General features: G+C 37.5%; 1 protein-coding gene across 1 annotated transcript in view; it reads right to left on the bottom strand.

Annotated features, from left to right (window-relative positions):
• The window catches only part of MORC1 (MORC family CW-type zinc finger 1), a 195,307-nt gene that overhangs the window by 148,742 nt on the left and 29,296 nt on the right, over window positions 1–17,269 (bottom strand). The window contains exons 7-8 of the mRNA XM_006164206.1: window positions 16,578–16,737; window positions 14,528–14,633 (exon numbers count right to left, since the gene is read on the bottom strand). Of these exons, the coding sequence (XP_006164268.1) occupies window positions 14,528–14,633; window positions 16,578–16,737 (266 nt within the window). The remainder of the gene's footprint in view (window positions 1–14,527; window positions 14,634–16,577; window positions 16,738–17,269) is intronic.

The following is a 17,269-nucleotide window of genomic DNA, read 5'->3' as shown; positions in this document are numbered from 1 at the left end:
ATATAGCAGAGATAGTGTAAACGGGAGAGGGGGAAAGGGCTGAGTGTCAAACATAGGATAAAAAACATATATATATATATATATATATATGAAAGTAGAAATGAAATATTATTGATGATAACATGCATGATTAAGCCACTGTGCAGTTTATTCTAGATGGGAAACCACATTTAGTATGTTGTGATGATGCTCAGGGAATGAATGTAAATTAATTTAAAAAAAAAGTTTCAGGAGAAAAAAACGTATCTTCTTCTGCAGAAAGACAAGACATGAAACAATGAGAACACTACATGAGACCATAAAAATAAAATGGTAACCTAAATGCCAAAAATAAATCAATAAATGAATAGAAAAACAAAATGTGGCATATCCATATAAAGGAATAGTATTTGGTCATAAATATAATGAAATTAAAATCTATGCTATCACATTGATGAAATTTGAAAACATATGCTAAGTGAAAGAAATCATTCACAAAAGGTGACATATTTTATATGAAAAATCCAGAATAAGCAGACTTTTAGAGGCAGAAAGACAGCTGATTACTGAGGGCTGGAGTTTAAGGTTAGGAGGAAATGGAGAGTGAATACTAACAGATAAAGAGTTAATTACTGGATTGATGGAAATGTCCTCAAATTGATTGTGATGGTTGGACAATTCTGTGCATTAAATTGTATATTTTAAATGAAAAAAAAAGTTACTGATTAAAAAAACTCGAATGATTATCAAGTAGTCAAATATTTTAAAAAGTTAGTAACACAAAAACAAAGAAGCATACCTGCTATTAACACTTCTTTGTAATTAGCCAGTTAACTAGAATTTTTAAAAGATAGTATGAGTAATAAACAGGAAAACACAAAATCATCATTTGCAGATAACTTTTTTAAAAATTATTTATTTTATTTATTCATTCATTTATTTTAATGTGACCAGAGAGAGACAGAGAGAGAGAGAGAGAGAAGGAAAGTGAGAAAGCAAGCCACCAGGCCCAGGACTCAAACCACGGTTGGTCATGTAGGAGTGTCCAGCGCCTTAATCACCATGCCACATGTTGACCCCAGCAGATTATAGAAGTATATGAATCTATCTAAAAACTAGAGTAGGAGTCCACTAACTGACCAGATATAAAATCAACAAGCAAAAATCAATTGCTTTCCTCTGATTACTAACAAATAGAAAAGAAATGGAGAAAAGAAATCTGCTTTTAATGCCAAGAAGAATCATAAATACTTAAGATTAAATGAAATTGATAAAATGATATGAAAAAAATGATAGTAATTAATGATTACTGAGTACATACATACTATGTGACAAGTAACGTTCTTTTTTTTTTTTTCTTGGAGAGGTTTTTTGCTATAGGGCGCGTGCACTCACCAGAAAGACAGAGACAGACAGAGAGATAGAAAGCGAAAAATCACCCCCCGGGGGGGTCGCCACGCCGCAATCCCTTCTCCTCCATTCTCCTCTCAGGATCTTGGGCACACAACGCACACGCACCCAGTGTGAGTTTAAGCCACCAGGTACGTGACTCGTACTGCGGTTGGCTACATGGGAGTCCAGCGACAACTGCTGGTCCCACAAGTAATGTTCTTAAAGCAATTTTTACATCAGATCTCTTAACTTTCACAAGGCTGTTGTAAAATATTATTTTAATGTTACCATTTTTAGATGAATAAGCAGAGGTGTGTGAAGCTACATACCCTTTTTATTAAAATAGCTTTGATAAGATTAGCAGATGGCATAATGGTTACATCACTGGACTCCCATGTAGTCAACCACAGTTTGAGGCCTGGACCCAACAGCTTAAAACTCATGCTAGGCACATATGTGTGCGTGTCCGAAGTCCCAAGAGGAAAATGAAGGAAAGGGAAATGTGCCATGACCATCTACCCTGGGGGGTGATTTCTTGCTTTCTGTCAGTCTGTCTATATATATATACACCTTTGTTAACTATAAGTTGAACCCAGTCAAAGTCTGCTCTATAATTTTTTTTAAGTTTTTATATATTCTATGATCACAAGAGAGATAGGCACCCCCAACAGGGTCTTCACAATATGATCCACTTGCAGTGGATCACTCTAGATCGTGGTCCCATGCACAACTGTGCCCCAAGGAGGTCCTGAAACATAAGTCCAGGACCTTGCCCACATGGGTTCAATCATGTTAACCAGTGAGCCATCACCTGGCCTCTAAGGCGTTGTTCTCAATTGTTATGACATACTATAATGTTATAAAAAACCACTCAGCTATGAAAGAAGACTAGGAAAAAAAAAAGTTCATCACAAGTTCAATGAATCACCAATCAAAATCCCAACCAAGCAAGTTTTCTATAATAAAGCTTAAAATGCTGATTTTAGAAATTCATACAGAAAAGAATATTTGCAAGAATGGTCATTAACAGTTTCAAAGAGAACAGTGAATGGGGTATGTGTCCTTTCAAATATCAAAACACATTTTACTATGAAGACAACAGCAACTGAAAGTTCTAGTGCAACAAGAAAAGAAATAAGTTAATAAAAGTGAATAGTTCATCCAGAAATGAATCCATGCAAGATAGAAATTTAGTTTATATCAGTCATGCTCTTCAAATCAGCTGAAAAGGTGGAACTATTTCATAAATGCTTTGTTTATTATAGAAATATTAAATTGATCCTTCACTGTCCATGCACATGTACATCATACAATGTTTGAAAACAAATTCTAGAAAGATTAAAAAGCCATACAGAAAAAAATTAACTATGAGTATTAAAAATTTATTAAAAAACATATTTAGGGTCCAGCATGTGGCTGACCGTGATTCGAGTCCCAGACCTGGTTGTCTTGCTTTCTCATTCCTCCTCCCCACCCCACCCCCATTTGTCTCTCTGGTGAGTGCACATGCCCTAAAGCAAATTTACAACAAAAAATTAATAATAAGTCAAATAAAATGAATAAATAATTTTAAAACACATTTATTAATTTATTTTTGAGAGAGATTTTTGCTACAGGGCATGTGCACTCACTGGAGAGACAGAAAATGAGAAATCACCCCCAGGAGGGATGGCCACGCTGCAATCCCTTCTCCTACATTCTCCTCTCGGGATTTTGGGCACACATGCACACATGCCTGGTATATTTTAAGCCACCATGTCTGGGACTTGAACAGTGATCAACTGTGTGGAGTCCAGTGATGTAACCATTACACCATCCGCTGGTTCCCCTCAAAAATTTAAATCATGGTTAAGGACAGTCTTTCAGATTAGAAATGCAAAGATAAGAAGCACATAAAAGGAAATTCTGGGCTGGTCCTACAGCCTCCTGGGTTAAAGGAGCTAGATCACACACAGTCAACTGCAGTTCAAATCTCTGCTCTGGTGGCTTGAAAAACACACCAGGTATGTGTGCATGCACATACATAATCCAACAGGATGGAGAAACAGAGAAGGGACTGCAGCATGATTATGCCCATTGGAGAATGCTTTCTTTCTCCGTCTTTCTCTCTGTCTCTCCCTCTCTCTCTCTCTCTCTTTGATGAGCACATGTGCCCTCTTGAAATTAAAAAAGAAAAAATCAAGTTATCAGGTTAGAGAATATAGTTTCACTGTATTTAACATCCAACATATTCGAATTAGACTAAATAAAACATTTCTATTAATAAAATTAATTAAGAAAAACTGCTTAATAGAAGCATCAGCAAAAGACACAGCAAATTATAGAAGCAATGTACATATCCCAAACATGGAAATATAGTATATTCAATGTTTACAATCTAGAGCAAACCAAATAAAATACTGAGAATTATTTAACCTACCTGTTAAAATTTTAAAGAGATTGAGCACACTGAAGATTTCAGAGAATGGAGCATCGAAAAAAATTAGATCATTGTTTGGGTACAAAGACATCTACAGCTTTATGGACAGTAATTTAGCACTATTTAAATTTAAAATTACTATCATTTAGTTCAGCAACATTTCTGAGAATCAATACTAAAGAAATACTTAGTGCCCAAGAACACAAGTATAAGGATTGGCATTGTTTCAAATAGAGAAACAGTGAAATCAATCTAAATGCCTATCATAGGGTGATATTAATGTATAATACATCAATGTATAATAATTAAATATAAGACAAAATTATTAATTTATTATTATACAATCATTTTAAGAATGATGTACACCATTTAAAAGAGCTGTTTTAGGAAATAATATATAAAAGGGAACATATAACATGAACCTGGGACAACTTCTGCTTATAGAAGTACAAAAATGTTCAAAACATTATGGTGACATGGCAAAATAACAAAAGTCAGCTTAAATAAGTTCCAATTAGCCAAAGCTAGTATAACTTCAGCCACAGAATTAATACTGACAGTGAGAGATTATACCTGTAGGATAAAAAAGTTTTTTTAAAGTGAGTCTATATCATATATAAAGGAAGAGGGAGAGGATGAATGGTAAATCAAGTGTGGTAAAATAATATTTGGAGAATCTGGATGAAAGGTTTATGGGAAATCTCTGTATTGTCTTTGAAACTTTTTTTTACATTTATTTTATACATTGAATCATTCTACATCACTACAACTTATAGAGTGAACTTACCCCAACATGAATACACTTCACACCAGTCCACCTGAAGATACCATACATGTTATTATCAACAGATAATCATCCATTTCTGTGTCCCATAAATGTCTCCCCTCTTTTTCTCCTTTTCCTTTCTTCTCACTCTCCCCCTTTCCCATCCTCTTCCCACACTGTCTCCAATATCTGTAACCATTTTCCATGCTTCTATATGCCCTAATCTTTCAGTTTCTGCCATAGAGTATGGACGGTGGAGACATATAATATTTCTCGTTCACAGCCTGGTTTACTTCACCTGGCAGTAAACCTTCCATATTCCTCTCAAGTGTCAGGGTCTTACTGTTTTTTATGGCTGAGTAGTATTCCATAGAGTATACGTGCCATACTTTTTCAATTCATTCATCTGTTCATGGACATTTGGGTTGATTCCATGTCTTAGCAACTGTGAAGAATGCCGCAATAAACACAGATGTGCAAGCACTTTTCCAACTGAATATTTTCCTATCTGAAATTAATATCAAGTTTAATTCCATCATGATTGGAGAAAATGCTGCATATAGTTTCTATGCCTTTGAATCTGCAAAGGCTAGTTTTGTTCCCTACCATGTGGTAAATCTTCGAAAAGGTTCCATGTGGGGATGAGAAAAATGTATATTTTGTGGTTTTTCAGTGGAAGGTTCTGTAGATGTCTGTCAAATCCATTTGATTTATAGTTTCATTTAAATCCTGTATCTCTTCGCTTATTTTCTGTCTAGATGATCTGTGCAAAGGAGAGTCCCAATAATTACTGTGTTGCAGTTTCTCTCTCCTTTTAGACCTAGCAGTCTTTCCCTCACATATTTGGTTGCTCCTGAGGTTAGTGCATAGATATTAATAAGCATTGTATCTTCTTGAAGAATGAGCCCTTTTACTACTATATAGTGTCCTTCTTTCTCTTCTTACAATTTTTGTCTTAAATCCTATTTTGTCTGAAATCAGTATCGTGACTCCAGCCTTTTTTGGTTTCTGTTTGCCTGGAATATCTTTTTCCAGCCCTTCACTTTTTCTATTTTTTTTTAACAATTACTTTATTTAATTTTATTTATCGTTATTTTTCAATTTGGCCAGAGAGAGAAAGAGAAAGTGAGAAAGCAAGCTGCCAGGTCCGGGACTTAAATTGCAGGCAGCCATGTGGAAGTCCAACGCCTCAACCACCACGCCACCTGCTGGCCCCTCCAGCCCTTCTCTTTTAATCCTTGTATATCTTTATCCATGAGGTGTGTTTCTTGTAAGCAACAGCTTAAAACATATTTCAAAATAAAATATTAAGAAGAAAAAAAAAAGGATAAGTTAAATCTAATATAAACTGGCAGATACTGAAAAAACCTAGAAGATATTGATATATTTAAAAACTTAAGACCAGCAGATGGCATAATGTTACATCACAGGATTCCCATGTAGTCAACCACGGTTCAAGCCCTGGACCTGGCAGTTTAAAACTCATGCTGGGTGTGTGTGTATGCATGCCCTAAATCCCAAGGAGAATGGAGGAAAGGAATTGTGGTGTGGCCATCCCCCTTGGGAGTGATTTCTCACTTACTGTCTTTCTGGTGTGCACATGCACCGTATAGCAAAAATCTCTCAAAAAAAATTTTTTTAAATAAAAATAAGATAAAAAATAAAAACTCACATTGCAGAGTTGTAGGTATAGCTGGTGGAGATTGAGGAAGCTGGGGTGAAGAATGGAGAGGCACTTTTACATTGCTTTATGTATTTATGCACGTTTGAATATTTTAGAATAAGTCATTGTTTTGATACTAACTGAAGGCCCTCTCTTCATTTCCATCTGGCCCTTGTCTCCAAAAATTAATGCCCCTGGAACAGGTGCTGGACTATCAGGTGAATGTTTTTTGAAAGAGTGACATGTAGAAGAAATTAAAGAAAACTAATGCTCTTATCAACAATTCAGTGGCATGGTCTTCCGTGAAATTCCAAAATTGAAATCGTGAAATTATAATTCCATACTGGCATCCACATAAAGGATGCAATGTCTTGGGAATGCAGTTAAAAATATCTGAACTACAGGACTGTAATTCCATAACTGGATCTACAAAAGAACTCTGTTCAAGAAATGGCACAGTAGAATTACAACCTTGCAGAATTCACAGATGAAAATTTATAGTAACCACACAAGGTAATAATGGAGGCTGAGTCATTTTGAAACCTTCTACCAGTGGTTTGGCTTCCACTTGCTCAATCCTATTGTACATAATTAATACAAGACCTTTGAAAATGACTCTACATTTTAATAATCTGTGTGATTATAATAGAAGGTTACTGACAGTCAACAGTAAAAAGAAGAGAATTAACCAAAGATTTTGTTTTGAACAAATCAACTTCAAAGGAAAAAAATAGAATTTCATTAGAGAAAAAATATCTGAAAAGTTTGAGATAAAGGATTTGAGTCTAGAGTTCCAAAAATTATCATGATATAAATTAATTTAAAAAAAAGCCTAGCCCTAAAGAAGAATCTTGTTTTTTTTGTTATCTGATTTTCTTCCAAAATCAGTATCCTTGAGGCTTTCTCCTCCCACTCTAAACTCTTGATTTTTTGTTAGTTTAACAAGTTTATTTTTCATTTATTTTTCCTTTTCAGAGAACTTTATCTAAGTTTAAGATGGCATATAATCTAAGACAACTTTTATCCTGCAAATAAAATCCACTTTCTGCATATTACCATTCTGGCACTTACTTATGATTAAATCTCTGGCACCCTCCATACAACTTACCCACAATTTCAAAATCCAATTTAATATATCGCAAGTATAATATAAACTTCTGCTCATCTGTACTTTGAGATTCTGATGGCTACTATCTATACACACATGGTTTTTTTTTTTCATTTTTTTCGTTTTAATTTAAGTAAAAACAAGTCACCTTTAGTCACAATCATATGACACACTGACTATGCATGACCCCACTGAAGGCTTCAATGTCACTCCAAATTTAGCTTTTATGTTATTATCATTTTGAATAAAGGACTTGCCACTGGTCTGATTACTGTTGGTAGAGTCTCAACCCAAAGCAGAATGACCAAGGATTCTGATCACTATGTTTAAAACTGATGTCCCATATTCACAAGAACTATATGTAAGTTTAGACTCCACAACCCAGTAGTTCCCCTTCTGGAAATTTGTCTTAAGAAACTATCACAAGGGACCAGCAGTTAGCGTAATGGCTATGTCGCTGGACTCCCACGTAGTCAACCGTGGTTCGTGTCCCGGACCCAGTGGCTTGAAACTCATGCCGGGCGCATGTGCTTGCATGCCCAAGATCCCGAGAGGAGAAGGGAGGAGAAGGGACTGTGGCGTGGCCATCCTCCCTGGGGGGTGATTTCTCACTTTCTGTCTCTGTTTCTCTCTGTCTTTCTGGCGAGTGCACACTCCCTATAGCAAAAACCTCTCCAAAAAGAAAAAAAAAAAAAAAAAAAAAAAAAACTATCACAAGGCTCAGAGAGATGGTGCAGGCAGTAGGGCACCATTTTGTAATGCTGGAACCGTATGGAAGAACCTGGTTCAGATCCCAGGTTAGCTGAAACACAGTGGTGCACACACATGATCCTGCCTCACTGGAAGGCCGGGGGTGTGAGGGCACACCACAACATGACCGGACCCTGTTGGGGCTGTTTCTCTCTCTCTCTCTCTCTCAAGAAATAAATTTTTAAAAAGAAAAGAATAAAAAATATATATCCTCTTACATGAATATATTTCCTCATATCCATAGGGGCCAGCAGATGGTGTGGTGGATTCTCACATGACTGACCGTAGTTCGTGTCCTTGACCCAGTGGCTCAAAACACACTGGCCACATGTGAATGTGTTCGAAAAATCCTGAGAGGAAAATGGAGGAGAAGTAATTGTGACATGGCCATCCCCACTGAGGGAGATTTCTCATTCTGTCTCTATCACATGAACCCTACAGCAAAATCTAAAAAAAAAAGCATTAATTTAAAAAAAATCATATCCATAAATAGTATGAAACATTAGGACAAATATAATATCCCAAAATACAAGAATAGTCATGTAAATTATGGTGAGAAAATTCAATGGGCTATTTTATAAAGCCACTTATCAAAAAATTATTGGGAACCAGCAGCGTAATGGCTATGTCGCTGGACTCCCACGTAGTCGACCGCGGTTTGCGTCCCAGACCCGGTGGCTTAAAACTCACGCCGGGCGCATGTGCATGCGTGCCCAAGATCCCGAGAGGAGAATGGAGGAGAAGGGATTGCGGCGTGACCATCCCCCCTGGGGGGGGTGATTTCTCGCTTTCTGTCTCTATGTCTCTCTCTGTCTGTCTGGCGAGCGCACGCGCCGTATAGTGAAAAAAAAAAAAACTCTCAAAAAAAATTATTAAGAAATACAACTTACCAATACTGAACAACTTAAATTGAAAATAAGAGACCATATTTGAAAACTAGAATGCAGGGGCCAGCAGGTGGTGTGGTGGTTAAGGCACTGGACTCCCATGTGGTCGACCACTGTGAATCCTGGACCTGAAGGCTTGCCTTCTTATTCTCTCTCTCTCTCTCTTCCTCTCTCTCTGTCTTTCTCTGTTTCTCTCTGGTGAGCACACATGCCTTGTAGCAAACTAAAAATAATCATAATGATAATGATAAATAAAATTAAGTAAATAATTCTTTAAAAGAAGAAAACCAGATTGTAATAATAAAAGTTAATCACCAGTTACAATATGTAAATTCACTTCCTTAAAATAATTTTTAGGGGTTTTTGCCTTAGGGTGCATGTACTCACAGGGGTAAGGGGGCAGAGAAAGAGAGACAGGCAGACACAGTGAGAGGAAAAGTGGTAAGTCACCCCCCAGGGAAAATGGCCATGCCGCAATCCCTTCTCCTGCATTCTCTTCCTGGGATCTTGGCAACGCACACACACGTGACCAGTGTAATTTTGAAACTACCAGGTCTGGGACTAGAACCATGGTCAGCCATGTGGGAATCCAGCAAAGTAACTGCTATGTCATCTACTGGTTTACCTTAAAACTTTTAAAAATATTATTTCAGTTTTGACTTCACTACAGATAAAAATGGGATAAAAATAAATAATACCAAAAAGCTTTTATATGAAGCCCATAAAAATTTTAAAGTTTGAGTTTATTTTATTTAGTTAGTTAGTTATTTTGGAGAGGTTTTTTGCTATAGGGCGTGTGTGCTCTCCAGAAAGACAGAGAGAGACAGACAGACAGAAAGAGAGAAATCACCCCCCAGGGGGGATGGCCACACTGCAATCCCTTCTCCTCCATTCTCCTCTCGGGATCTTGGGCACGCACGCACACGTGCCTGGCTTGAGTTTTAAGCCACCGGGTCTGGGACTTGAACTGCAGTCGACTACACAGGAGTCCAGCGACATAGGCATTATGCTAACTGCTGGTCCCAGTTTGAGTTTATTTTCATGATCAGCAGGACTACATGATCTAAAACCAAACCTGAAATCACATAATTCCAAGATCTGAAACTTATTTTAGACAGATATAGAAGCCCATTGGTGGGTCCAACAGGATACAATATAGCCACAAGAAAAAACGAAGGACTTGTTATATCACAAACCTCTCAAAACCAACAATATGTAAACTGCACTTGATTAGAGGCTCAACTATCAGATGCCACAGATGGAAGAGAACTCAGAAAAGGATCCATCTTGGACTAGAACTATTCTTCGTTTGTTTATTTTTGGGTTTTGCCATAGGGCACATGCTCTTGCCAGAGACAAGGAAAGTGAGAAATCACTCCCCAAAAGGGATGGCCATGCCAAATCCCTTCTCCTCTCAGGATCTTGGAAACATATGCACTCACGCAGTGTGATTTTTAAGCCACGGAGTAAAACCACAGTCCAGCACCTTAACCACAACTCCACCTGCTCACCCCTAGAACTATTCTTTTAGCTCTAAAAATTAAAGCTTTTTCTAATCTCTTAGTGAAGAAGAATTGTGTGTTAATACTTGAATTCACAAACCACTCTGTTACCTATAACTCTGTGTAGTAAACCAGATTCCAGTATTTAACAAATTTAAAATATACATATATTCCAAGTTTAAAGGGAGCCAAAAGTGATGGGAGGTGACAGTAGGTCAAAGACCATAATGAGATCACACTAAGGCCAAACCTGGGGCCAGCAAGTGGCATAGTAGATAAAGCACTAGACTCCCACATGGCTGACTGCTGCTGGAGTCCCAGACCTGGTACCTTAAAAATCACACCAGGTACGTATGCATGCATGCCCACCATCCAGAGAGGAGAACAGTGTTGAGACTGGATTATAGCATGGCCATCTCCTCCCAAGGGACTGATTTTTCACTTTCCCTCTCCCTGTCTCTCTTCAGTGTACATGCACTCTATGTCAAAAACTTGAATGAAAAATAAAAAAGAAAAGAAAAAGAACTATGGCCAAATCTTTCAGGGGTGAAAACTATGATGTCAGTACTACTCTAAAGGAAGTGGTATTGCTGTCCCTTCTTGTCCCCATCATGGTTCTGATGTCAGAAGCCATGAAATGTGTAGCATCTTCAGAACAGAAATTATGTCTCCTCTCTATAATAATCCTTCTTCATAAAACCCTATCCTTGTCTTTAAAACATGTTTCTTGTGATTAAACTTTGAGAAAAAATCGATTGTGGTCACTGTCTCAAAGTGAAATTGCCATGTCTAGGTCTCATTCATTTTCTTCATTTTGTAATTAACTGCCTAAATGGCTTAAGAAGCTGCTGGCCTCACCAAACAATCTGGAAACAGCAATAATATTTTTCCAAAGAATTAGCTGTCAAATTGTTCTTCTATGGATTGTTTTCTGATGCTAGTGTTGAAATGCCAAGGCACTCTGACAGACAACTGCTTGAAAATGTGTGCTCAAAGGTTTTAAACAGCATGAAATATTGGAACCAGCTGTTAAGTAGGATGGGGCAGCAGGAAAAGGAGAAGACAGCAAGGGAGGAGTTGGTGACAATTCTGTATTGGCATATTGATGCTGGCAAAAGGCTTCTTAGCGTTTATTTGTATAACAATAATTATGCTAACGAGTTTTTTCCTAGAGGAAAAAAAAACTTCCACTGTTGGGTACATCAAGAATTCCACACATTGAAATAGGAGGTAAGACTTATATCAGAAAAAAAGTAGAGAAGACAATTCAAAAGTGTGTTATCAAACATTCAATTTTCTTTTAAAAATTATTTATTTTATTATTTCTTAAAGAATTATTTATTTATTTATTTACTTAATTCCATTTGGTATTAGTATTTTTTGTTAGGACGAGAGAGAGAGAGAGAGAAAGAGAGAGGGAAAGGGAACATGAGAAAGCAAGCTGCCAGTCTGGGACTTGAACTGTAATCGGTCATGTGGGAATCTAGAGCCTTTAACCACCATATCTCCTGCCAGCCCCTATTTTATTTATTATTATAATTTTTTAATTTGACCAGAGAGAGAAAGGGAGAGTGAGAAAGTAAGTCACCAGCTCAGGAACTTGAACCATGGTCCATGTGGGAGTCCAGCACCTTTAAACACCATGCCACCTGCCAGCCCCAAAACGTTCCATTTTCTAACTGTAGAAGGAACTCCCCATACTTCATCTCAAAGGCAGAAGAGGAAAAAGCCCTCTGTTATGTCAGTGTGCTCACTTGGGACTTCATACCTTAGTCTAAATCCCTGTCATCCAACATGGCAGGCACTGGCCGTGTGTGGCTATTGCACATGAGTCCAGATCTGTATGTGCTGTATGTGCAAAATACATATGGACTTGAAGACTTCAGATGAAGAAAATGAGTGCAAAATAGCTCAACAATGTTTTTCACACTAAAATTGAAATAATACTTTGGATCGCTTGGATTATATAAATCCATCACTAACATTAACTTCACTTGTTTGTTTTTAATTTTCTTAATGTGGCTACTACGAATAACAGAAAACACAGGATTAATTATGTTACTCATATCATGGCTTTCGTTTATTTCTTCTGGCCAATAGTGGTATATGAGCTGCATCACAATGAACTAAATTATCTTTAAAATTTCTTCTAGATCTAGAGTTCTGAGACTTGGAAAATGTAGTCTCAGGCTACTAAGTATTTTCTTTTTAAGACAGGGTCTTACCATGTGACTATTCTTTTGCCTCAGCCAGCATTTTCTTTTTAAGACAGGGTCTTACCATGTGTCTATTCTTTTGGACAATAGGCACGTGACACCAGGCCCAGCTCTCTTCTCAGACAGGCTTATGCTATGATGCCCAAAGCAGGCTTGAGCTCTCAATCCTTCTGCCTCAGCCTCCCTGAGAGGCTGGAACTAAAGGCATCATGGTCACCATGACACCATGTCAGCTTTCAGGTTGGACCAGAAATTGAGCCTGCACCTCCCATATGGTCCAGCCTAGGAAGCATAGAGTTTTAGCTGCAGCACATATCATTAAGGCTGAGATCTCAAGCCACTAAGGTGTAAACAACAAAGTTATTTTAAATAAACCTAACTTTCATTTCTATTTCATTCTTTTTCTATATTTCTTCACCGAGGCCCCCCAGCACCTTTTCATTTTGTTTCCTATAGATCTCTAATAGTCAACAAGAATCAATGCATCAATTTATTTATTTATAAACTACAAATACGCAGTTTGCAGGGTCATTCTGGACAAATAATAATAAAATTGATGTTTGGCAACAGTCCTTTTTGTGTGACACAATCCTGGTATCTGTCTGTTTTTAATAATCCATAATGAATATTGAACTCTGTGGTTATTTATTTGTTTGTTTATTTGTTTATTTATTTGGTTTCATTGTCTATAAAATAGTAATGATAGTAGAAAACTTTCTAAGTCTTTTTTTTTTTCCTTAAGAAAGATTTTTGCGGGAACCAGCAGTTACCGTAATGGCTATGTCGCTGGACTCCCACATAGTTGACCGTGGTTCGTGTCCCGGACCCGGTGGCTTAAAACTCACGCCGGGCACGTGTGCGTGCATGCCCAAGATCCCGAGAGGAGAATGGAGGAGAAGGGATTGTGGCGTGACCATCCCCCCTGGGGGGTGATTTCTCGCTTTCTGTCTCTATGTCTCTCTCTGTCTATCTATCTGGCGAGCGCACGCACCCTACAGTGAAAATCTCTCAAAAAAAAAAAAAGAAAGAAAGATTTTTGCTATGGGTTGTGTGTACTCACCAAGAGATAGAGAAAGAAAAAGAGAAAGTGAGAAATCACCTTCTTCCCAAGGGGGCATGGCCATGCTGCAATCCCTTCTCCTCCATTCTCCTCTCGGGATCTTGGACATGCATGCACACGCACCCTGTGTGAGTTTCAAGCCACTAGGTCATGGACTCGAACCACAGTTGACCATATGGAGTCCAGCACCTTAACCGCTACACCACTACTGACTCCAGAGAACTTTATAAGTCTTATATTCTAGTGGTCCCCAACACGCTAACATCTCTGTATCACTAGGGAAACTGAAAAGTAAGGATTCCTAGGTTTGACATCTAAAGATTTCAACTCAGTAGATGTGTATGAGGCCCAAGATCCTGTATTTCTTTTAAAAATTTTAGAATTTTTTTCCTTTATGAGAGAGAAAATGAGAGGGGGAAATGGAAAGATACAGAGATAGGTATTTTTGACAGGGTCTTGCTGTGTCACTATCTTCAATGTCCCCCAATCAGCAAGGATTATAGGCATGTGCAATCATGTCCAGTGTATTCAGGTTGGCCCAAGAACCAAACTCAGGCATCTAGTTATGGCTTCCAGCCTCCCAGGGGGTGATACTGCCTGTTTGCCACTGCAATTGTTACTGTACTTAAGAATTGACCCAAGTCACTCTGGGACTGAAATAAAGTTTGGGAACCACTGGTCGAGCCAAACTTCCTTCAACTGTACCAGACTTGGAACCAAATTCTGAGCCCCAGCTGGCTCATCACCACTGCTGAGACATTCTGTCAAACAAGCATATTACTCACTCTTCAAGAGGCCCGGCCATCAGTATATCTTCCTTGTCAGTTCTAACATCCAACTCTGGTTCTCCACTAAGCAGAAGCTTCAAGTTATAAATAATCAGCAAAGTGCCTGGTAGAAAAATAGATGTTTGCCTTGTCAATATTTTAAATACACTAAATGCTCGTTATTGTGCTATCACCTCATCTATTTAGCTGAGTCTGCTATAGACTAAATTTTCTTTTGTACTTTAGGAAGCAATATATTTGGATAAGTTCCAAGATATGTTGTCTCACAGCAAATTCTACTCTCTGCCAAAGAATGTTGAGTTTCTGTATTAGGGTGCTTCTTATTACTATTCAATTCATTTTAATTCTTTCAATTTGCATTCTTAAACTTTGGTAGTCTTCTTGTAATTTGCATTATGAAAATTGTTAAGAACTTTAGTTAAGTCTTAATTACAGGTAAAATTCTCATTAGTAGAGTGGAAATCAATGCATGGAAAGATAAAGATAAGCGTAAAAATTTTGTACAAATACAAAATATCACTTTTATACTCTATAGCAAATGTTGGCAAACATTTTCTGTAAAGAGATAGACTGTAAAAGTCTTAGGTTTTGCAGGTTACACAATCTTTGTTGTAACTACTCACAACTCAGTTCTGCCATTAGAGCATAAGAATAATCATAGAGTATAAATAAGTGTGGTTGCGTTCCAAAATAGCTTCACAAAAACAGATATAGGGCCAAATTTGACCTGTACCCAGAGTATGCTGACCCCTGTTCTAAGGCCTCGTTACTGAAAAAGTTCAGCTTCTTTAAAATGTTGACTATAAACGCAAACAGGATCATTAGAGAAATTAGGACAACAAATTATACTTTTTTGTTTGTAAATTGTAAACACAACACAGTAGCTTATAACATGGACTTTGGAGCCTAAATGGCTATGTTCAAATTCTAGATCAACCATTAACCAGTACAATGATATCAGGTAAGGTTCTTAATCTTTTGAAGACTAATTTTTCTAATCTGTTTACAATGGGGCTCAAGAGGGACCAATCCCACGGAGTTGTTTTGAGAATTAAATATTTTCACTTTTATAAAGCATTGAAAAAGTATTCAGGAAATAGGAAATGCTTTATTAGTATCTGCAGGAGTATTTCACAATTAGATGTTAACTAAAAGAATGATTACATTAACTTCTTTAAAACAGATCATGTGGATGTTAATAAAATACTTCTTCATTGGGTTTTCAGAAAAGTCATGACATATTGTTCTATGTTTTGTTTTTCTATACAAAAATGTATGGTGACTTTTCTGACAACCCAATAATTGCCACTATTTTCCCTTTATGACAAGAAGAAAGAGACGACTTAAATCTCACTTTGCACAAAATGCCACAGGTTAAAGAAGAAATTTTAGAGGTTAAGTAGGCCAAGTCAGAAATACATTTTCCATATTTTACTATAATCATTACACAAATCAAAGAGTTGCAAAAAGCAGAAGGTACTCTACTTCCCCTAGAGTTCTTTTAGTTTCTAAATATGAAAAATGGTGGAAGTCTGAGAAAGACCGGCACTGGAAAATGTCAACAGACATAGTACATTCTGCATGTTGAAAGTTGGTGGAAGTTGAAAGAACATGGAAAGTTCCGTTAATCTGGAAAGTGTCTACAAAACTTCTGCTACCTCTGCCACAGAAACATGGTTTCGTAATTTTACAAGTTACTAACTCGCTTATATACCTAGGATCAACCAATCTCAGATGCTACAATAAGCGTCTCCTAACTTTGCTGTAAATGGCACAGGCTCTGTCCTTGTAATCATGGCCTCTACCAGTCTTTTCTCATCCAGTTTCAACAAGCACATGCAAGTATAAACCTTCCTCAGAGTGTGTCATGGACTTACAGTAACCCATGACTGGGTTCTCTTAAGGTTTAAAACTCATATGGACAAAATGAATGACTGTCCCCATGAGAGATGGCTAATACAAAAATACGAAAACATACATACAGTGTCTTTCCTATGACACTGAAAACACATACTTCTATCAAAATTTCAGAGTTTGATGACCTTACCACATTTTCCATAGATCACGCTAAATTGCTCCATCAGTTCAGTTTCGGTTTTAAATGGGGAGTATTTATAAATTATAGACAATTCTACTGAGAATTTTTGAGGATCATCTGTGAAAGGTTCTCTGGTTCTTGTTAACCATGAAGGTAATGGAACTACAACCTATAAAAGAAGCATACATCAATTTATTATGAAAGACATAATGCCATCATCCTTTTGTCTGATCTTAATTCATTCTACTCTTCATCCACACCAATTACAAAACACAACACCAGAAGTTTATTTTCCACCTGCATTATACTTTTATAAGGAGAGACACATAATAAACATGCATTCTCAGGATTTTATTTTGAAATACTCCATGTGGGGCTGGCCCCACAGCCTAGTGGTTATGGGAGCTAGGTCCCACATAGCTAACCATAGTTCAAATCCTGGCCCCAGAAGCCTAAAACACATGCACATCCATATGCTCAAAAATCCCAATAAAGGGACCAGCAGACGGCATAATGATTACATCACTGGACTCTACACCACATAGTTGACCACAGTTTAAGTCCCGGACCCAGTGGCTTAAACTCATGCTGGGCATGTGTGGATGCGTGTCCAAAATCCCAAGAGGAGAATAGAGGAGAAGGGATTATGGTGTGTCCATCTCCTCGGGGAGGGGGGGGGGGGGGGAATTTCTTAGTGGCTT

Source organism: Tupaia chinensis, unplaced genomic scaffold (assembly GCF_000334495.1).
Source record: "Tupaia chinensis unplaced genomic scaffold, TupChi_1.0 Scaffold143593_1, whole genome shotgun sequence".
Lineage (NCBI taxonomy): Eukaryota > Metazoa > Chordata > Mammalia > Scandentia > Tupaiidae > Tupaia > Tupaia belangeri.
This window is presented reverse-complemented; position numbering and strand designations above follow the sequence as displayed.